Raw genomic sequence first — 20,435 nt, 5'->3', positions numbered from 1 at the left:
TCCCTGGGCTGGAGAGTTCTGGGTAGTGGGCGGGGCATACTGCTATCCATTGTGGTAACAGGTAAAACCTAACAGGTAAGAGCGGAGGGGAGCCAGGAGAACCTAGCAGCCAGATCTGCAGTGACATGTTAAATAGGCACCTGGTCGTTAGTCCTGGGTTTGAAACTTAACAATAGTCTATGCTGTTCTATCCCTTGTTTATTTTGTTGTTACTTGAAACAGAGTCTCTATGTATAGTCTAGGATGGCCTCAAGCCTGGAATCCTCCTGCCTCAGTCTCAACCAGACACGGGGTCTATTTTAAATTTTTAAAAATTATTTATTTATCTTGTGTGACACATACGTCATAGTACATGTAAAAGGTCAGAGGACAACAATCAGTTCTTGAAAAGTTTCTGTACCCCATAAGCCCCTCTGCCGATGCTATAATCTGAATCAAACCAAATCAAACCAAATTAGAAAAAGCCTAGGTTTAATGGATACCAGTGCTCCCGGTGAATTTCCAGTCTCCCAGAGAGGAGCCGGAAAAGGAAGACCATAAAACCATATGTTTGTTCTCTGGGGGAACAATTTAAATACCCTGTGGGAGTGGTCTTGAGCATCTCTGGGGAGGAGTCATTGTTTGGTGGGCTTTCTCAGGGGTGGAGTCTGGACTGAGGCAACTCCCAGTGGAGGGGGCTCCATCATGTGGGCCTGGGGATCAAACTCTTATCAGGCTTGGTGCCAAGTGCCTTGACCTGCAGAACCATCTTGCCAGCCCCACAGGATCGATTTTAAAACTCACCGCTAAGCCTGCTATTTCACTCAGCGGCAAGCAGATTTAGCTGCCTAATTTCCTTGACTCTTCCCAAGGCTCCTAGCTGGTCAGTAATCACCCCCCACCCCCCACCCCCAGAATCAAAATGTCATCTCAGGACATGTTGGCCAGTGGTAGAGTTTGGTCACCAAACAAATGTCTCCTTGATTTCCTCAGCTTGTGCTCGCTGCTATTGTCTGGAGACATGAGTTGTAAATAAAATAATTTGTTCCTTGGGCTCGATTTGTCAAGTAGCATTGTTGATAGTTCCCCTCCTCCCCTTGTTACCTTCCCTGGTAAACAATGCATTGCTAAGGGATGTGTTTAGTCTGCCTGGAATGAGGAAAAGACGAAAATCTGCTTTTACAGTTTGGTCAGCATTAACATTTTTTTTTAAGTTTAGCTTTTTCCTCTAGATTTTGTTTTCTTTCTGGACACGGTAGCTCACGCTTTTATTCCCAGCTCTTAGAAGTCAGAGACTGGCAGATCTATTTAAATTGAGATCTATTTAAATTTAAATTAAGGCTGGTCTACATAGTGAGCTCCCAGCCAACCAGGACTTCATTGAGAGACTCTGACTCAAAACAAAACAATAACAAAAAGGTTTCTTTCTATTAACGAAACTGGTACTCAGTTCAGCAGGGAGAACCAAGAATTGTCAGCGAGGGAAGTGAATTTAGAATCCGAAGTATGAGAATGCCCCACTTCCCAGTTTACACAGGCGGAGCTGTGGTGGGGTTCTGCCTCCGCTGCTCAGGGCTGGAGAGCATCTGCTTTATTGTCCGATGGAAACTGAGAAGGGAGGGAGGGAGGGACAGCTCCAGAGAAGCAACTGCTCATTTCTGTTGCCCACCAGCCAAGGCTGGGGAGTTATGACAGGCTCAGCTTCTCCAGGAGCTAAAGAGAAGGTGGGGATCACACCTGGACAGATGCTGAGGCTTTTCTGTTCCTGTCCTAGGTTCCTTGAGAGGTCTGAGTGACCCTGGTCCATGGGCACGTGGACCCATAGGGCCATGGAGTCCTTTGGGCTGACTCCTGGCCTGCCAGCCAAGAGCGCCCGAAGCATCTGCCATCACTCTGTGATCCTTCGTGATATGGCCTAGAGCAATGGTTCTCAAATTGTTAGACCCATTTTGGGGGGGTCTAACGACATTTTCATAGCGGTTGTCTAAGACTATCGAAAAAACACAGATATCTGCATTATGATTCCTAACAGTAGTAAAATTAGTTATGAGGTAGCAGCAAAAATAATTTTTTGGCTGAGGGTCACCACGATGTGAGGAACGGTACTAAAGAGTTGCAGCTATTAGGAAGGTTGAGAACCACTGGCCTAGAGGACCGAATGAGACCCCACAGGACCTCTGAAACCAGAAATAGGTGGCCCAGCTGCATCTGAAAAGGAACTGGATGCCAGGAACACCGGTTGGACTAACCAACTTCTGGTCTGAATCTTCACAGCCCAAAAGTACTGTGCACGCAGCACCAAAGGAAGGTCTCCCTTCTAAACAGGCACTCCGGACGGCGGCGAAGGGAGGAGAAGCTGGCTGTCACCAAGGTCCTTTGGACTTTGAGAAAGGAATCGAAGCCTGAGAGGCGGAGACAAATCTGCCTGAAGGCTACCGGGCTTGGGAGGGTAGTACCCGAGCAGAAGCAGGAAGGGGAGGAGGCCAGAGAGGAAACCCGGGTCACCCAGGCTCCTGCTGAGCCGGTGGGGCGGGGTCCTGCGTGCAGGTGAGCGGCTGGGCAGGGCGGGGCGCAGCTGCGTTTCGGTGCCTGGGCGCAGACACAGGCCTCGGTCGCACTCTGCGGAGGCCGAGGCGCCTCCAGAGCCATGGCCCGCTCGGCCTGCGGGTTCTCAGTCGTACTGCTGGGCACCCTGCTGCTGGGTGCAATGCACCTGCTACACGGGACAGGTAAGCAAGCTGTGGCCAGGAAAGCGCCTGGACGTGGCGCACGCGATCCCACCCGGTGGCACGGTCGGAGAGCTTTGGTGGCGCGACGGGCCTGGGACGCTGGCCCTGCGCGCAGGCCGCGGCACGTGGGAGAGTCCTGAGCCTGGGTGAGCTCTGCGCTGGCCAGAAGCGAATACGCGCGGGGAGCAGGACTTAGGGGGGATGCACTTAAGGTGACACGTTGTGCCCTGGGAACTTTGCTGAGACTCTTGGAGAGATACCCATTAGGGCATGGAGCTTTCCTCTTCGGGTCACCCTCTACCTGGGCCAGAGAATTGCAAGAAGGCCATGGTTTGATGTGCCACTGGGTACCTCATTACCTGTCCACGCGCCCCATTCTCCTGAGGTCCAGGCGCATTAACTCGAAAGGACAGCTCTAAGTGGACAAATGGGCCGAGTGGACAGCTGTGGGCGTCCAGCTGTGGAGCCCCACGGGTGCCCCGCCCCCTCCCTTGGCGGAAGGCTGGACAGTTGTTCCATTGAGCCTGTGAATTATCGAGTAGGTTGGGAGCAGGGACTGCCCTGATCCGGAGATTTGCTCCAGGAAAGAACCGGAACTGTGGGCCCTGGGAGAAGAATACAGCGAACAACTAGGTTCGTTTAAGCAAGAACTTGGTGTGAGGCTCCTTCTCAGACTCGTACAGGGTTGTTTTGTTTAAAAAAAAAAAAAAAAAAAAGTGCTGTGCAAACCGCGATTAAGATCTGATAGCTTTCGCAAAGCCCAAGGAGGTTTTTGTGTTTGACAGGTAAATAAATTAGCATAAATTAAAAAATAAAACTGAAATGGTGGGGCGAACTTGGGCATAAACCTCAGGGAAACTTCCTGGTTTCTTTTTCCAACATTAGGTGACACATTACTGCATAGCAGATAGAAAAATTTAAGACCTCATTTGAAATCACACACACACACACACACACACACACACATTATGGTATTACTTTGTTGTTGCTAGAGTTTGGTTTGTGTTTTTCTGAGACAGGGTCTCCCTGTGTAGCCCAAGCTGGCCTTGAAATCACCGAGTTTCATGCCTCTGCCTCCAGACTGCTAGAATTCATTACAGATGTGGACAGCTACTGGGCTTTCTTAGGACCAAATTTTCAGTCAGTTAAAGGGGCAGAGTGTGTAGTCCAGCATGTAGAACGCTTCGCTAGCATGTACAGGGCCCCCGGTTCAATTCCCCGTGCTTTATAAACTGAGCATGGTGGCTCAGACTTGTGATCCTAGCATTCTGGAGGTGGAGGCGGAGAATCAGGAATTCAAGGTCACCCTCAGCTACACAGTAAGTGCTTGGCAGACCTGGGCTGTATGAAATTTTGTCTTAAAAATATGTTTTAGAATAAAAAAAAATAGGGAGGGAAGATATGTGTGCATGAGAGAGGGGTGGGGTGGTGTGTGTCAGCTCTGTTGGAGAGAGGTGACACTATGGATTGTCTTGAGATGTTTCTGACTTTCTATGATAATAGTTGAAAACTTCTCCAGTAAGAACGTGGTGTAAGCCTGGTCATCACCAAATACAAGATCTGCAGTCTGCTCTGCACTGGCTTCTGTCTGTCTACACCACGTGGAAGTAGACAGTTCTATTCTTAGACCCATAGGAATGGTCCTACATAGCCTGGGAACACGGATTCTGGAAGAGGTTGCATGAACTTTCATGGTCACAGAACAAAAGGAAGTTACAAATCAAGGCATCATCTAAATACATTGGTGGGGACATCAGTAGGTGGGCTACTTCAAGTGGTGAACCCCTGGGCTTGGTCTCAGATGTCCAGTGACATTCTCGGCTGTTGGGATCACAGAAGTTAATGATCTCCTAAGTTAATATAATCAAAGAGTTTTTACCTGACAGTAAGAAAGATGTTAGTTCATATGCCACGGTGAGTGGTGATAGGTGAGTGGTGATAAATGGCCGTTGGAGGAACTAAAGATTGTCCAAGATCACTTTAGCTCAATCTGCAACATTCTGACACTCAACAGTTAGGAGGTCAGATGAGCCTGCCAGTCTGCCCGATCATCAGCATACATGTGGGTCTTCAAAGTCCCCACTTTGCACGTCATGCGTCTGACAGACTCGAGGAGGCTGTCCTTTAGTTCCCAGAAGCTCCACTCAAGTCCTTCCTTCCCGGAAAGTCTGGGGAACCTGCGTTGTGTAAATACCAGGAATTTTACCCAATTCACTTTCTTCCTCTGTGACCTCAGGAGCAGGGCCCCATGAAGTCATATAACAGGTTGACTCAGCGGTGCATGGTTTTCCTGAAGTCAGGCTCCATCTTAACTGGTGGAGGCCTCTGAGGAGCTGACACAGTGACTGGTGACACATCCCTGACCTCTCAACAGAGAGTGGGAGTAAGCGTGGAGAAGGGTAAAGGCAAGCTTGGCATCGGAGGAGGCACACTCGGTCTCCTACCAGCTCCTTCCTGACCAGGAGGAGAGCACTGGTTGGATCAGAATGAAAACCTTTTAAAACACCATGCTGCTTGCTCCCAAGAGCTCCCAGATACCAGAGTCCATGTCAGTCACCATGGATTGCTGCTATTTTCCTTCCAAAACTGTAGAAGACACAAATTCAAATGAGGACACTAGCTGTTGTCTGGAGGTGTCACTAGTTAGTAGGAGGTGGAGTTCCAGGGCCCTCCCCCACACCCACAAATAGTCCCGGGGTGAGTCACAGGCGACGGTCAGGATTTCGTGTTCTTCACGGGCTTTCCTCACAGTCACCTTTGCTCACAGATAATGTTTTGTTCCACTCTAGAATAATTGTGATACTTAAATCATTTTTTAGAACTGGGGAAGGTAGCTGTTGCCTGGCCTGTAGAAAGCCCTGTTTTGTTTTTGTTTGGTTTTTGTTTGTTTTTTTTGAGACAGGGTTGCTTTGTGTAGCTTTGGCTGTCCTAGAATTAGCTCACAGAGACCCACCTGCCTCTGCCCCCTGAGCACTGGGATCAAAGGTGTGCATTGTTGCTGTCCCTGCTGGATGGTCAAAGCCCTGGGTTTAAACCTCAGCACAACATAAATAAGGCACGGTCTGCACAAGTGTAATCCCAGCACTCGGGAGATGGGAGACAGAGGTAAGAGGGTCAGAAGTTCGAGGTCATCATGTATAGCAAGTCCCAGGTTCTACTGGGCTACATGAGTGAACATACGCACAACAGTTTTCATTCTGATAGGTCTATGTAGTAGACAGCTGTTAAGAATTACATAGCACAGGGCAGGAAAAGTGGCTCAGTGGGCTAATAAATAAGGTATTTGCCATCAAGCCTGACAACTTGAGTTCAGTCCCCAGGACCCACATAGTAATAAAGAGGCTACTCCCCAAGTTGTCCTCTGACTTACACACACACACACACACACACACACTCGCTTATGGCACAAACCTCAACTCTTTTCTACCCAACAGTGCTAATGGGGATGGTAAGGAAGGGTGAGCTCACTGTGTGAGATAGTAGAGAGTAGCCAGACCCCTGTTGGGGGCGGGGGACTTGTAGCTGAAGCCCTCAGCTTTGTTAATTAAGAAAAGTTCACACCTTTTAATTGTTACTCCAAACTGTAAAAATTATCCCGCAATCAAATTATTTCAAGCCACTCACCACAACCTTGTAATTAGCCCGTCACCTTCTTCTGAGAGACTACAAACCCTCTAGACAGCCTGACCAGAGGAGCCCAGTTCCACCCCATCCCTTCACAGCCTTATGTTTGTATTTTGTTGGGGTTTTTTAAGTAAGCTTTAATTATCAGCATTGCTCTGAGGCCCCACCTTTGTGAAACAGATCCCTTGTTTGTAATTTCTAGAATTACTGGCTACTGCCGCTCCTCCCAGCAGCCAAAGCATATAAAGATTTTCTCTGAAAGCTGCTGTAGTACTTTGTGTTTGGTATCTCTGTTTAATATCTATCCTGAAAGTCAATCATCGAGATGCCTTAAATCATTACTTCATGGTGGGTGCAGTTATTAACTTGTTGTTCAGTCACGCAGAACCCCCAGCAGGTTCCAAATGTGTAGTGAAACACAAATGTTTTTAATTACACATGTAATTTAAAAACCAGTGCTATATCACCAAGCAATGGTGGCACACGTCTTTAATCCCAGCACTCAGAAGGCAGAGGCAGGCGGATCTCTGTGAGTTCGAGGCCAGCCTGGTCTACAGAGTGAGTTCCAGGACAGGCTCCAAAGCTACAGAAAATCCCTGTCTCGAAAAAGCAAAACCCAAAAACCAACCAACCAAACAAACAAACAAACAGAAACTAACGTTATTAAATATGAAGTCCATACAGCAGTGACTGAAGACTACCAGGCCATACATGCAGTTTATCACAGATGGTTTCTTGGCATAGGGTTACCCACTTCACCTCCCTCTGTGAACACCCCAGGGTCTCTACCGGCTTCTAACCTCCTCGGTTCCTGGTACACGGAACACAAGCAGAGACTCTCAGCACATCTTTTTAAGTGTTGTTTGGAGCTACAAATGTATGTTTCCAGAACAGACATTGGTCAGCAACTTTGATGGAGGAAATAGAAGTCATAGTGTTTGAACAATTGAAAATGAGGCTCTTTTTCTCCTGAGAAAGTATAGGCAGAGAGGCACGGGTGGGCCTTCGTGTTCCCAAACAAGAAGGCAGGTACAGAGAGCTGAAGTAACTTGCCTGAGGTAACCTGGCTGGGTTACAGGGACGCTGAGGTGAATCTCGGTACTTTTGGTCAGCTTTGAGGTATTGTCTGCATCCTAGAAACTACCCTTGATTTAAAACAACAACAAAAAAACCCCACATAGGACTTCGTACTATGTTTGCATTTGTCCTAGGAATGTGCTCTCTCTCTCTCTCTCTCTCTCTCTCTCTCTCTCTCTCTCTCTCTCTCTCTCTCCCTCTCTTGTTAAGAATTTTTTATTTTTATTTTCATTGAATTTTATCTTGTTTTTTTCATACAAAGTCTCTGTGTGTAGCTCTAGCTATCCTAGAACTCACTAGACCAGGCTGGCCTCAGACTCACAGAGATCCATCTGCCTCTGCCTCCTGAGTGCTGAGATGAAAGGTGTGTGCCATGATCTCCCAAGTACAGTTGCAGGTGTGCACTGCCATGATAAGCAGAGGTGACTGATTTGTGAGTCACCCTCATCTTTCCTTTCCCAGCAAAACTCCTTTCCTAAATCCCACTGAGTCTCAAAGCATGTCAGGAAAGTTCTGGAAGCAGGAACATCTCCCGGTGGTTTTCTTGAGACAGTGTACAATTTATTCCATCGCTTTAAGAACCATGGTGCTCCATGTTGCTACTGGGGCTTCAGAAACACTGGGTTGAAGGGTTAGCCTGAAACAGAGCCACTGTGATGGAAATATGCAACTTCCCCGTCTCTCCTGGTGTACAGACTTCTAGTCTCCCACCAATGGGCATTGTGTGTATTGTGTTATTGGTGATGGATTTTTTTGAGACAGGATCTCACTATGTTTGCCTGGATGGCCTGGAACTCTTACGTCGCCCAGGCTGGCCTCAAATTTGCAGAGATCTTTCTAATCTGCGTCCTGAGATGTATGACGCAGTACTCAGTTGTGTCTGGGTGGGAGGAGGGACTGTTCCTTTTTTTGTTGTTCGTATTTAAGAATTTTTTTTCTTTTTTGGATTTTTCGAGACAGGGTTTCTCCATAGCTTTGGTTCCTGTCCTGGAACTAGCTCTTGTAGACCAGGCTGGCCTCGAACTCACAGAGATCCGCCTGCCTCTGCCTCCCGAGTGCTGGGATTAAAGGCGTGCACCACCTATTTAAAATATTTAAGAATTTTAAAGCTGTTTAGAAACAGGGTTGGTTCGCTCACAATCCATGTAAACAGTAGCCACCTGCTGAGATCACAGTGCAGATGAAGTTGCTACTGTCACTCAGAAGGTAGAGGCAGGAGACTGGGTTAAGAACCCTGTCTCAAGCCAAGTTGCCTATTACATGGTGATATCACAGCTGTGTCCACATAGGGTGCCAGGTATCTGTCACTCATGTTTGTGCTAACTTGGTAAATTTAACTTACATGCCGTGTATAAGTATATAGCATGGGTGACCTCGAAGATGAATACAGTGGTAAACAAAGAGGCAAGAACTTGTGTGCTAATTATACATCTGTTGTTAATTGAGTAGCGTTTTATTTTCCGGCACAGCGATATTCCACGTTATAACCACGATATATAACTGTCAGTTACTCCTGACGTCGTGTCCCGTGACTTCATCAAGAACCAGGTCTAGCCGTGGTTCTATACTTCTAGGTTTGTGTTAGTATATTCAGTGATGTTTGCACCACAGCGAAATGACCAGTGTCACATTTTCCATAACGTATCCCACTAAGTGATGTGACCGCAGTGCAAGATACGGGGCGGAAGGGCTCAACCTCATTATAGGCATGGCAACAGGCAGGGAAAGCATGATGTCAGGAGCAGAAAGCGGACTGATCACATTTTCATCCACACCTAGGAACCAGAGGGACAGAGAACAGGGAGTGGGTCCAGGATATAAATCCTCAAATCCTGCCCCCAAGTGAGGTACTTCCTCCATCAAGGCTCCACCTCCTAAAGGTTCCATAAACTCTCCCAACAGCACCTTCAGCTGTGGACCAAGTGCTTAAATACATGAGCCTGTGAGGGGCGTTTCTCATTCATAACGTCACGGTCCTTCTCCCCCAACCCTGGCTGTTTGCTCTCTGATACGCTTCTTTTGTCATACCATGAACTGGTGCCCCTATGAGCCGGCCTCTTCTTATCCCCCTAACAAGTGTCTATAAAGAGCGCTTGAACCTGGTCTTCACTCTCTCAGTTCCCTAGCTCCTCCTGGGTGATTTATTGTCCTTCATGGCCACACTTTGTGTGTCCTTCATCTTTCTGGACTGTTTCAGGATATCATTATGTATCGGGAGGTTGTGCTCAGGCCTGGGGCTCTCGTGGCTTAGAATTTCCATCCATGCTCGGTTAACTTTCAGCTAAAGCTCACAACGCCAAGTACACATCCTGGCTCGCGTATTTCTTTCTTTGGGAATGGGGGTCTGTATGTTTCTGCAGGTCCAGTTTATATTTGTGCATATGTGTGGAGGTCAGAGTCAGCAGGTGTCATTCCTTAGGAGTCATTCACCTTGTTTTTTGAGACAGGGTCTCTTACTGACCTGGAACTCACCAAGTAGGCAAGGTTGGCTAGCCAGCAAGTCCCAGGAATCTACACCCATCTCCGCCTCCCCAATGCTGGGATTACAAGCATGTGCCACCATGCCTGACTTTTTTTTATTTTTCTCTTTCTTTTTCTTTATGTGAGTTCTGGAGAATGAAACCCAGATCCTCATGCATACAAGGCCAGCATTTTACCTTCTGAGCTATTTCACCAGACATGAATATTTCTTTCTTGCTCACAGAAAATGCAAAATGGAGGCTGTCCTCTAGGCAGGGATAAGGGGACCCAGGCCTCTTCTCCCATCTTCGGCATATGGCTTCTGTGTTCATCCGCTTCAAGCATCAGGAAGGACCTGTCCACTGCCTAGCCATCTACCATGTCATAAAACCCTGGGACTGGGAGAGTACCTCTGACTCTTGGCACCATGTGCTCCTTTTGGGGGGCTGTGAACAGGAGAGGATAGGTCTAGCCATGAACGCCCTAATCCATCTCAACAGGTTCCAGAATAGCTTACACACACTTGGCCCCAAGCCACCATGGCATGCACAGGCCAGGAGATGGGCCCCTGGACTTTGGGCCTATGGAGCAGGGAAAATCCTGACTCTGGGCAAATTGGTCTAACAGTCAGAGTGGAGAGCTGCTCTTCAGTAGTAGTCTCTGTGCATGCTGGAAGTCTGTCCTGCTGGAGACTCTTGGCCACAGAGGCTATCGTGGGAGGTTCAGCCTGAGGCAACTGACCTGTCAACTGGACCATGGAGAGCAGAATTGATTCCGCTCAAGTCTAACTTAGGGAGCCAATTAGTTTATTGGGGTTACTTAGAGGAGCATAAAGACTCAGGCAGGTGCTTCACTGGGAAGCCCACCCCAGCATGGGAAATGATTCATGAAAGCTGTTTCCATGGAGCTCTCTACAATCCCAGGGACACTGAAGAGCTTCTCCAAGCAATGTTTACTGCTTTACAACCTTGGGGTGAGGGCTTGTGAACGTTGTGGCTGCCAGAGTTTCTGGAGCCTAGTAAGGTTTCTGGGTCTTCACTCCGGGACAGAAGGTCTCATCTACATAGTAACTGAGCAACGGGGTTCAAATCGTAACACCAGTACTTATCAACTAGGCCAGCGGGACAGACAGCCTAACCTTAGACTGACCTGAGGTACAGCATAGGAATAGCAATACCTGGAAGCCGGCCAAGGTCCCATTGGGAGGGTGTGTGTGAAACACTCACACTGCCCTGCTGACCTAGAGCAGATCCCTCCATTGCTCCAAATGGTGACCTCATCAGTTCAGCTTGTGAGATTCAGTACTGCAGCATGGGCCTCAGGCCCCCTGGAACTCACTTTGGGCATGAATGAGGGGAGGGCTCCTGGGGGAAATTCCTAGAAGTGAACCTATTCAATTAGAAGTTCTAAGTTGTTTCCCGTGACATTCAGAACAGATTCGTAAACACTGTTAGTGTCTACTCACACATGAATTTCCTGTTAGCCAGGGAACTGACCAGGCAGGTTCTGTTTGGCTCAGTCAGCACACTCAGTCTCCTGGGACTGCAGCTCCCCATCCATATGACCAAGTGCTACAGACCCAAACTGGACTGAGCAAGCTGCGGGAGAAACCAGAGCTGGCTGTCCCTTGGAGTCCTGGCCTTTAATCCCTCCCTGCTGAGAGATGGGTGTTAGTCCAGAACCAGCCTGGACTGCTGACAGTCTTATCAGACTCTTCGGCCTTTGGGTGAAATTTCAGGAGCAAGCCCTTATCTTCTCAGAACAAGACGACACGATTTATATAGTAAGCAGTACTTGGGCCATCTTGCAGAAGTCAGCACAGGGGCTAGCAATGTAACTCAGAGGCAGAGCCCCTTGCCTAGCATGCCTGAAGACCTGGGTTCCAAGCTTTGATTTTTGTGGTATCTTTATGCTATCAAGGAGTGGAAGTGTTGTGATTTAAAAAACAAAACAAAAACAAACAAAAAATATCCAGCAGCATGAGAGAGAAAGATGCCCTGAGACAGAGTTCACATTTCATGTGGAGAGGAAGAGAGGGGAGGGAGGCCGGCCTCTGGGGACAGGAGCAGCATGGGGGGGGACAGATAAACAGGCAGAGGGGAGAGGGGGAAGAGACAGAAACCGGCAGAGAGAGAGAGAGAGAGAGAGAGAGAGAGAGAGAGGAGGTGGTCAGGGTCCTTTTAAAAGGGAACTTAGTGTGCACAGGAGGTGCTCTTAGTGGCTATAGCTGAGGACATATCCTGTCAGAACCCCAAGGACAGGCCAGTACAGGTGACTGAATACCAACAGGAAGTTGTTTATTCAGGGTAGGGTCTCTTCTAGTTGAAATTGGTCTCAAATCCTTTTTGTAGCCGAAAATGACCTTGAATTTTGGGTCCTCCTGCCTCTGCCTCCCAGATGCTAAGATGGCAGACAGGTACTTTGTGCAGTTCTGGAGACTGAATGCTTGGCTTCGTGAGTGTTAGGTCAGCCCTCTCCCAACTGATCTACATCCCCAGCCCCTTTAGCTGAGTCTTGAATAACATCTTCTAGACTCAGGTCTCTGCTCTATTGCAGTTCCTTCCTGCAATGAGCCAGGGAAACTGGGGAAATGTGTCCCATTGGAACCTTCCAACTCTAAGTAAGCATCTTATCCTTGCCCAGTGCCTGGAGATTAGAAACAACCTCCAGGTCCATTATTTGAAGGGAAATAGTTGGATTCTGTAAGAGGGGGCTGCTTGTTTGTCCTGGCTGCCCAGAACCAAAATAACAATACAGAAACTGTATTAATTAAATCACTGCTTGGCCCATTAGCTCTAGCTTCTTATTAGCTAACTCTTACATATTAATTTAACCCATTTCTAGTAATCTGTGTATGGCTACATGGCTGTGGCTTACTGGCTAAAGTTCAGCTGTCAGTCTCCAGTGGGGTTACATGAGTCTCCCTGACTCCATCTCCTTTCTCCCAACATTCAGTTTAGTTTTCCCTGCCTAGCTGAGTTCTGCCCTGCTATAGGTCCAAAGCAGTTTCTTTATTCATTAATGGTAATCACAGCATACAGAGGGGAACCCCACATCACCTCCCCCTTTCTGTTTAAATAAAAAAGGAAGCTTTTAGTTTTTAACTTTAACATAGTAAAATTACATATAACAAAACAGGTATCAAACAAGAATTACAGTTACAATATTTATATCTACTTTATCTCTTATCATAAGTAAGGAAAACTATATTATTACTATCTACTCTTCAACTCCATCAAAGACTACAGAAGGATATAATATTACCTAAGTAAACAGGAAATGCATTGTAAGCAACTTCCCAAACTCTAGAATTGATGGTGTCATCTTGCTGCCTGAACAGTCACCCAAAGTTCTTCTGTACTGTTGGGGCATCCATCTTCAGCCTACAGGCCTATAGTATCCAGGAGACTTTTCCATGAAGCAGGAAATTTTAAAGAGAGGTTCGCCTATATTGGCAGTCTGTCAGTCACTTTCTTTTGTATCCTATAGAATGTCTAACAGACTCTTTCATGAAGCAGGAACCCCAAAGGATCATCTCACCTTTAGGCAAGTTTAGCAGTCATTTCTCTATGGGTCCTGCATGTCCAGTTCATCAAGCAGTCCAGGCAAGAGCAGTTTCTTGCCCAAATGGCTAACCAACTCCATAAGGAGCCTCTTCGATGTCCATCTTTCTCTTAAGGTAATTGGTGCTGCCAGGAGCAGACGTGTCTCTGTCATGAAAAGTCCTAACTTCTTAAAACATTTTAAATGCCATATTCTGTAGTCTTTGAAAGGTTTGAAGAATCCCTATCCATCTGAAATACATCTCTGTACATCTAGAAAATCTAACTAACATGACTACAAGCTTGACTATTATAGATGATTATCTATTAACCTATCTTTCTTAATTATACATTACATTTTTAAATGAGCTGCACAAACACAATACCTTAATCAAGATCAGAAATACATATACACAGTATAACAAAATTGGCCTTAACTTTGTATCAATAGACCAAGATCCATACCCATGCCAATCTCTACAGCAAGATTCTGCTGTGCTAAACCCGATGCAGTGCTAGGCAGCCTTAGAAAGAATGGGGTGCCACTGTGTAAATGCTGTGGAGCGATGCCCAGGCAGGAAACAAAGCTCCAAAAAGAGCTGTGACATGCAGCCTCTGGCAGCAAAAAACAAACGGAGGGGGGATAGGTGTGCAATCATAGCTGCAGATGAGCTCAGTAAGATCACGCCCGGCTCCCATGGTTGCCTCTGGGACAAGAAGCAGATACAAGCATGAGAGATGTTTGGTGGTCGATCCTCCCACTTACGCTTTACGTTTTATTTTTCTAAATGTAAAAGATTTTTGTTGTTGTTGTTGTTGTTGTTGTTTTAACTCTACTGAGAAACCAAGCCATAAAATTCGCCATTGTCAATGCTTTGTTTGTCCAGGTCCTGCTCAGTGTGTGTTATATTGAAAACCTCCCCCCACAAAGTTCTTCCTGACCCCTTTATAGACAGTTTCTGTTTAGCAACCACTGATTGGTCTTTTATTACCAGGGTTTCACCTCTAATACAACAAAAACAAAATTGAGATGGGGTCTCATGTAGCTAAGTAGCCAAGGCTGGTATCAAACTTAACCATAGCCAAGGCTGGCCTTGAACTCCTGTCTCCATTTTCCAAGTGCTGGGATTACAGGTGTGAGACACCACATCTAGCTAAAATATTCTTAAATTTAAAAAAATTCAAAACTGAGGGTCAGTAGCAGTAAGTAGCTTTGTCACATTAAAATGAATTTCTGAAGTATATAGCCTTATCTTCAAAAAAGTCTGAGATTGCTTTCTGCAAGAATTTGTTTGTAGGGGCTGGAGAGATGGCTCAGTGGTTAAGAGCATTGCCTGCTCTTCCAAAGGACCTGAGTTCAATTCCCAGCAACCACATGGTGGCTCACAACCATCTGTAATCAGGTCTGGTGTCCTCTTCTAACCTTCAGGCATATATACAAACAGAGTATTGTATCCATAATAAATAAATATTTAAAAAAAAAAGAATTAGCCGGGCGGTGGTGGCGCACGCCTTTAATCCCAGCACTCGGGAGGCAGAGGCAGGCGGATCTCTGTGAGTTCGAGACCAGCCTGGTCTATAAGAGTTAGTTCCAGGACAGGCTCCAAAACCACAGAGAAACCCTGTCTCGAAAAACCAAAAACAAAAAAAAAAAAAAAAAAGAATTTGTTTGTAGAATGTAGGTAGAGGCAGAGGCAGACGGGTCTCTGTGAGTTCAGAGCCAGCTTAGTCTACCCATCGAGTTACAGGTCAGCCAGGGCTAGACCTTGTCTCAAAAAAACAAAACAAGCCAGGCAGTGGTGGTGCATGCCTTTAATCCCAGTAACATTCAGGAGGCAGAAGCAGGCAGATCTCTGTGGGTTTGAGGTCAGCCTGATCTACAAAATAAATTCCAAGACTGTTTATGCAGAGAAACCCTGTCTCGAAAAACCTAAATACATACATGCATGCATACATATACATACATAAAATTTGGTTGTGGCGCCCAGTAATATGGTGGTGCAATGCCTATAATTCCAGCCCTCTTGAGGCAGAAAGGAGGATCCAGAGTCAAGGACAGCCTGGACAACAAAGACCCTGTCTCAAAACATGAACTAATAAGCAAAAAACAATTTGCTTGTGTATAAAGGATAGAGTATTACATTACTAGGAACTGAGAAAGGATGGCCAGACCTGGAGCAATTTACTCTAAAGAACAACTTGATGAATATCATTTGGTTTTGGTTTTAGCTTTTATCTGCTTTTATAAGGCGTAGCACTAAGCCAATTCAGTGAGTTTGATCTTACTAGGAATGTCTTGAAAAGATCTAGCCCAGCCCCAGGTCATTTTGGTAACAAGGCCTATTCAGCCTACAGACTAGAGGTTCTCTGTGTGCTCTGGCCTCTTGCCTCCCACAGTTCATCATCCAGATGGGCACAAATACATAAATTGGTGGTGGGGGGTGGGGGATGGGGTGTGGTTAGGGACTATTGATGTGTTTTAGAAAAAAAGTCAGGCTTGCAAATTACCTGATAGAGTATGCCCTGTCTGTTCAAGTATATCTCTTCCCTTCTGTGCCTTTTGTATTGGCCCTTGCGACTCTGCCCGGTGTGGTGAGTACAGTAAAAGATATGTGTTTAAGAGTAACCGTTATCAGGTGGAGAGTTGGCGCAGCGGTTAAAAGCTTGTACTGCTCTTTTAGGTGACCTGAGTTCAATTCCCAGCACCCACAGCAGGCAGCTTACAACTGCCCATAACTATCTCCAGGGGACAAATATCTTCTGGACTCCTCAAACACCTGTACTCATATACACATACCTACACACGCACATACTTGCTCATACACACACACATATACAAGCACACACACATACATGCACATATATAAAACAGAAGAGGAAGACAAGGTATTCTGCTCTCTGCGGCCTATAGGAAACCACTGGTAAGACCCTGAGACTAACTGTAGAATAGCTCTGTTATTGATCATCGGTAGTCCTAAAGTGTTTTAGTGTTTAAAAGACTTATCTTCTGTTAGGTCTGGCGGCCCAAAGTCCAGCCACATATAAAGTAGACCAAGTTCAGGGTCAGCTTAGGTTGATCACAAGACTTTGTTTCAAATATATATATATATATATGCACACACATATATATGTATATATACACACACATATATATATGGAGAAAAGGAAGGGGAACATGAAACCGGAAGCCTCTAAACACCTAAGCAGGTGGGGAAAGGGTTCTTCTGTAAACGGAGGTTTCTCTGTCCTGCCCCATCCCACATTTGCTTTTAAATAATTACTTAGAGGCCTAATACTAGTTACAAAATGCCTGGCCAAACAGCTCAGACTTGTTACTAACTAGCTCTTACTTTTAAATTAATCCTTTTCTATTGATCTGTGTTTTGTCACATGTCTCATGGCTTTATCTGTGCTCTAATAAATCTTGTCCCTCAGGCATCTGCCTGGCACGTCCTTCTCCTCTCTGTATCTCCATTTGATTTCCCCACCCAGCTATGTTCTGCCTGACCACAGGACCAATTCAGCTCTTATTATCAACCATGAGAACAACATATTCACAGTGCACGGCACAGTTCAGACGTGTTTGACACACCATCCCTGTGTATCAAACAACTGATAAGTTGTCTTAGTCTGCTTGATGTTGTGGTTTTCGGTGACTTTGATGACCCACGCTTTTGAGGTGTGACAGAATAAATCTTTCTAACATTTCTTGGAATGTTGCAATGTCTTGAAGTTGCCCTGTAACATTGAAGCCTGTCATCACGAATTACGTCAGAAACCGAGCTGCTTGTTGTTTAAACTGTAGTCCCCATGTTGCTGGTCCTTTTATCACATGGTTTTTTAACTTCAGCTATCCTCTTTGATCTCTCTTCTCCACCCGATGTGGTTTGATTCCATCTGGAGTCTTGGTGATGTCTTGTCTGAGCTGTGTGTCCATTTGTCGCAGACTCATTCAGTCCTTGTCATAGGATACCATTCAGTCACCATAGTATGTGTCCTGTGTCCTTGGCAATAAATACTACAGAAGGGTCCGGAGGACTCCACACAAACCTGTCGCCACTTTGGGAGATGAATTAGCTTTGTAAGGTTAGATAATTTACATCATTGAGTATCATTTCCTTTGCTAAGAGTTCAGGAATGAAGACAGGAATACGTAGAAGCCCCTGACAGTCTTCATTAGCTGTCTCTCTGAGCTGGATTGAGTGGGCTTACACAATGGGATCTTAACACCACTTCCAGAACTTTATCTTTTTATCCCCTATTGTTGCTCTGAGGGTTATGGAGATAGTAGGCTATTTTAGAGACAGCTGTGAGTCTGTGTTCTGAGAAGATAGGGAAGAACTGTGGGTCTCTTTAGGCACATCGTGTCCCTTAAGCCCCGAGGTTGTCGAATGTGATTCTTGGATGCTGAGATGACTTGACGTAGTCGTTTAACCTGAGGTCCCCATGTTCCTGATCCTATTATCAATTTTTTTTAAAAACTTAAGTTATCCCTTCTTCTCCACCCGGTGTGCTTGATTCCATCTGGACTTTTAAGGAGAATGAGAGGTTTGACCTGCTCTCCCCAGGCGGCCCCTGGGAATAAGATGAGGGACCAGGGCAGAGTGATTAGTATGGTTTGTCAGGTCCGGCTGGACCCCACCCAAAGTGGCTTCATAGTCCAAATACCCAAGATAGATGGGGGGTCTCTGATCTTGGAAGAAGCATTTCCTGCCAGGCCACATCAGAGGCTGGACTGAATGTTTATCACCATCTTAAAAACAAGAAGAGAAAGAGAAACTATTGACTGGGGACTGGGGATATTTTCCTATCCTCAGAAGTGTTTCATGCTGCCTTGATTTACCATGTTAGTGAGAACAAACTGTTCTCATCAGAAAGTTCCTGGCTGTGTGATGGAATCCCTAGTGCAGAATTAGACCCGCAAGTACTCCCAGCATGCCCTGGGCTCCCGTATCTGACCTTTCTGGCACTGACCTGGCCTTGCCTCTTCTTAGTCATAGAGAAGAGACCTGGGTGACTTCCTTGACTTGTCTGAGCCTCAGTCCTCAGGCTGGAGACTGACCAGTCACTCCCTCGCAGAGCAGGTCCTCTTAGAATGTGTCGTGTTGGTGGTAACCCCAGCTCTTGGCTTCCCAATGATGCCAGCAGCACCCCTTTGCTGGGTAGCTTGGCAGCATGCAGAGGGCATCCCATCTGTGGTTCTTGAGTAGGGTAGGTAGGCCAGTCCACTGACTCCAGAGCTCAACACAATTGGGAAGTGAGGTCATGTCTCAGAGTCCTAAGGGGTACTGGAGTCACGTGAGTCAACAGGTATGAGAAAGCCTTTACAGCCAGTGGAGAGCAGGAAGGCTGGCAGAATGTGAGGCTTGGCTTGCACTTGGCCCGAAGGTGCTATTCTGGCCTCCAGCAGCCCCCACTAGCCAGGATTCTGGGCTCTGGGCTCAGGCAAACTTGTGGTGATGGATTATACTGGACTATACTGGACACCACTCCCTAGTACCCCTCACCCACACTGGCGGTGAAAGGCTCCCTTGTAAACATGGTAACACTGATTCACTCCTAAGTGCTTTATGAATACCTAACTCATTCAGACCTCAAAACGGTTCCCTTTTTATCCCTAAGCAGTTTGCCCAAGCAGACACAGCAGACAGACAGTAGAGCAACCCAATTCTAAATCTCTTCACCCCAACACACAGCTGGGAAGACATTCTGGTCCCAACGAGTGAAACCCAAACTCCATGGCCAGCACCATGCACTCCACCGACAATAACTGGTGGCTAACCCCCAGTATCTTCAGAGCATTTTGAACTTTCTTGGTAGCCTCAGCTTACGGACTCCAATGAGATCTGATAGCTAAGATCACACTGAATCATCCCTCGGTGCAGGGGATGAAGGTAGGAGAAGTCACTGATGAGGTGTAAAGAGTGGTAAAGAGTGTTCCTTTGTGGTGCCACCCCCCTGGGCCCTCCTAGTGTGAGCCTCTCATCCTCTGAGCAAGCTACCAGCTATTGAGGTGTGTTTCGCACACCCAGTCCTAGAAGCACATCACTCACATACCTGGTACTCAACCAAGAAACTTGGACCTGAGGCATGGAAGCAGGAAACACTAGCTGGTGAACCCGTTGAGTGAAGAGGTTGCTCCACAGAGTAGGATCTTCTGTCTAGAGAGAGTGGCGTTTCCAGGGCGACATCCATCCGCATCACCCTCTCATGTACTGGCGACTCCCACACAAGCCGTGACTGATCACCCGTGCTGATTCACATGTAACACGCCATGTCTGTCTCCCTTGATATTCTGGGTATTCCTCCAGAGCTCCAGGCCTGGGGGTGCCCAGGCTTAGCCTTGTCCCTGGCTGGGCGCTGCCCAGTGCATTGTGATTGGAGAGAGAAAGTGAATGTGAGCCAAGCCCCAGAGGAAACCACACCAAGCATGAAGGCAACGAGTTCTGACACATCTGAAAGTGTTTAAATTGTGTGTGTCTGTCAGTCTTAGAAACTGTCTGACAGATATGGGAGGAAATGGCACCTTAGCGTTTAAATCCCCATCGTAGAGAATTGAAATGAAACAAGACAGCGGGGGGGGGGGGGGGGGGGGAGAATAATCGTGAAGTATCCTGTGGTGTGTGAATAATGAGCAATGAGTAGGAACATCAGGAATTCCCACCTGAGAGGCACAGGCAAGGTGGACTGAGTGAAGATCTCCTAATAAGGAGAACTAGGGCAGCAGGGAGCTAAGGAACTGTGACTCAGGAGCTGATCTGGGGCCTCAGAAGCTTCCCCAGAGCCCACACCTATTCCCAAGAAGGTTGACTTGGATTTCTTTCAGCCCAGAAGACCTCAAAATTGCACCAGTATTGGGAGTGTCTTCTGTATTTCTCTGGACTAGCTAGGGTCACAAACCTGAACTTTCCACCAGTGAAGTATAAAATCCTTACAGAGATGAAAGAAACGCAGAAGAAGAAAATTTTCCTCCTTTTCCTCCAAACTGCGGTACTTCCGTCAAGGGCTCTGGTGTGCCAGGCGC

The 20,435-nt window shown here is 46.7% G+C and overlaps 1 protein-coding gene across 1 annotated transcript in view; it reads left to right on the top strand.

The window, feature by feature from the left end:
* Positions 1-2,549: 2,549 nt before the first annotated feature.
* Cdcp1 (CUB domain containing protein 1) overlaps positions 2,550-20,435 on the top strand; it is a 41,526-nt gene continuing 23,640 nt past the window's right edge. The window contains exon 1 of the mRNA XM_057767605.1: positions 2,550-2,708. Coding sequence (XP_057623588.1) covers positions 2,627-2,708 — 82 coding nt within the window. The 5' untranslated portion in view covers positions 2,550-2,626. The remainder of the gene's footprint in view (positions 2,709-20,435) is intronic.

This window comes from Chionomys nivalis, chromosome 4 (assembly GCF_950005125.1).
Source record: "Chionomys nivalis chromosome 4, mChiNiv1.1, whole genome shotgun sequence".
Classification (NCBI taxonomy): domain Eukaryota; kingdom Metazoa; phylum Chordata; class Mammalia; order Rodentia; family Cricetidae; genus Chionomys; species Chionomys nivalis.
The sequence above is the reverse complement of the archived record's forward strand: the minus strand, read 5'-3'. Positions and strand labels throughout refer to the sequence as shown.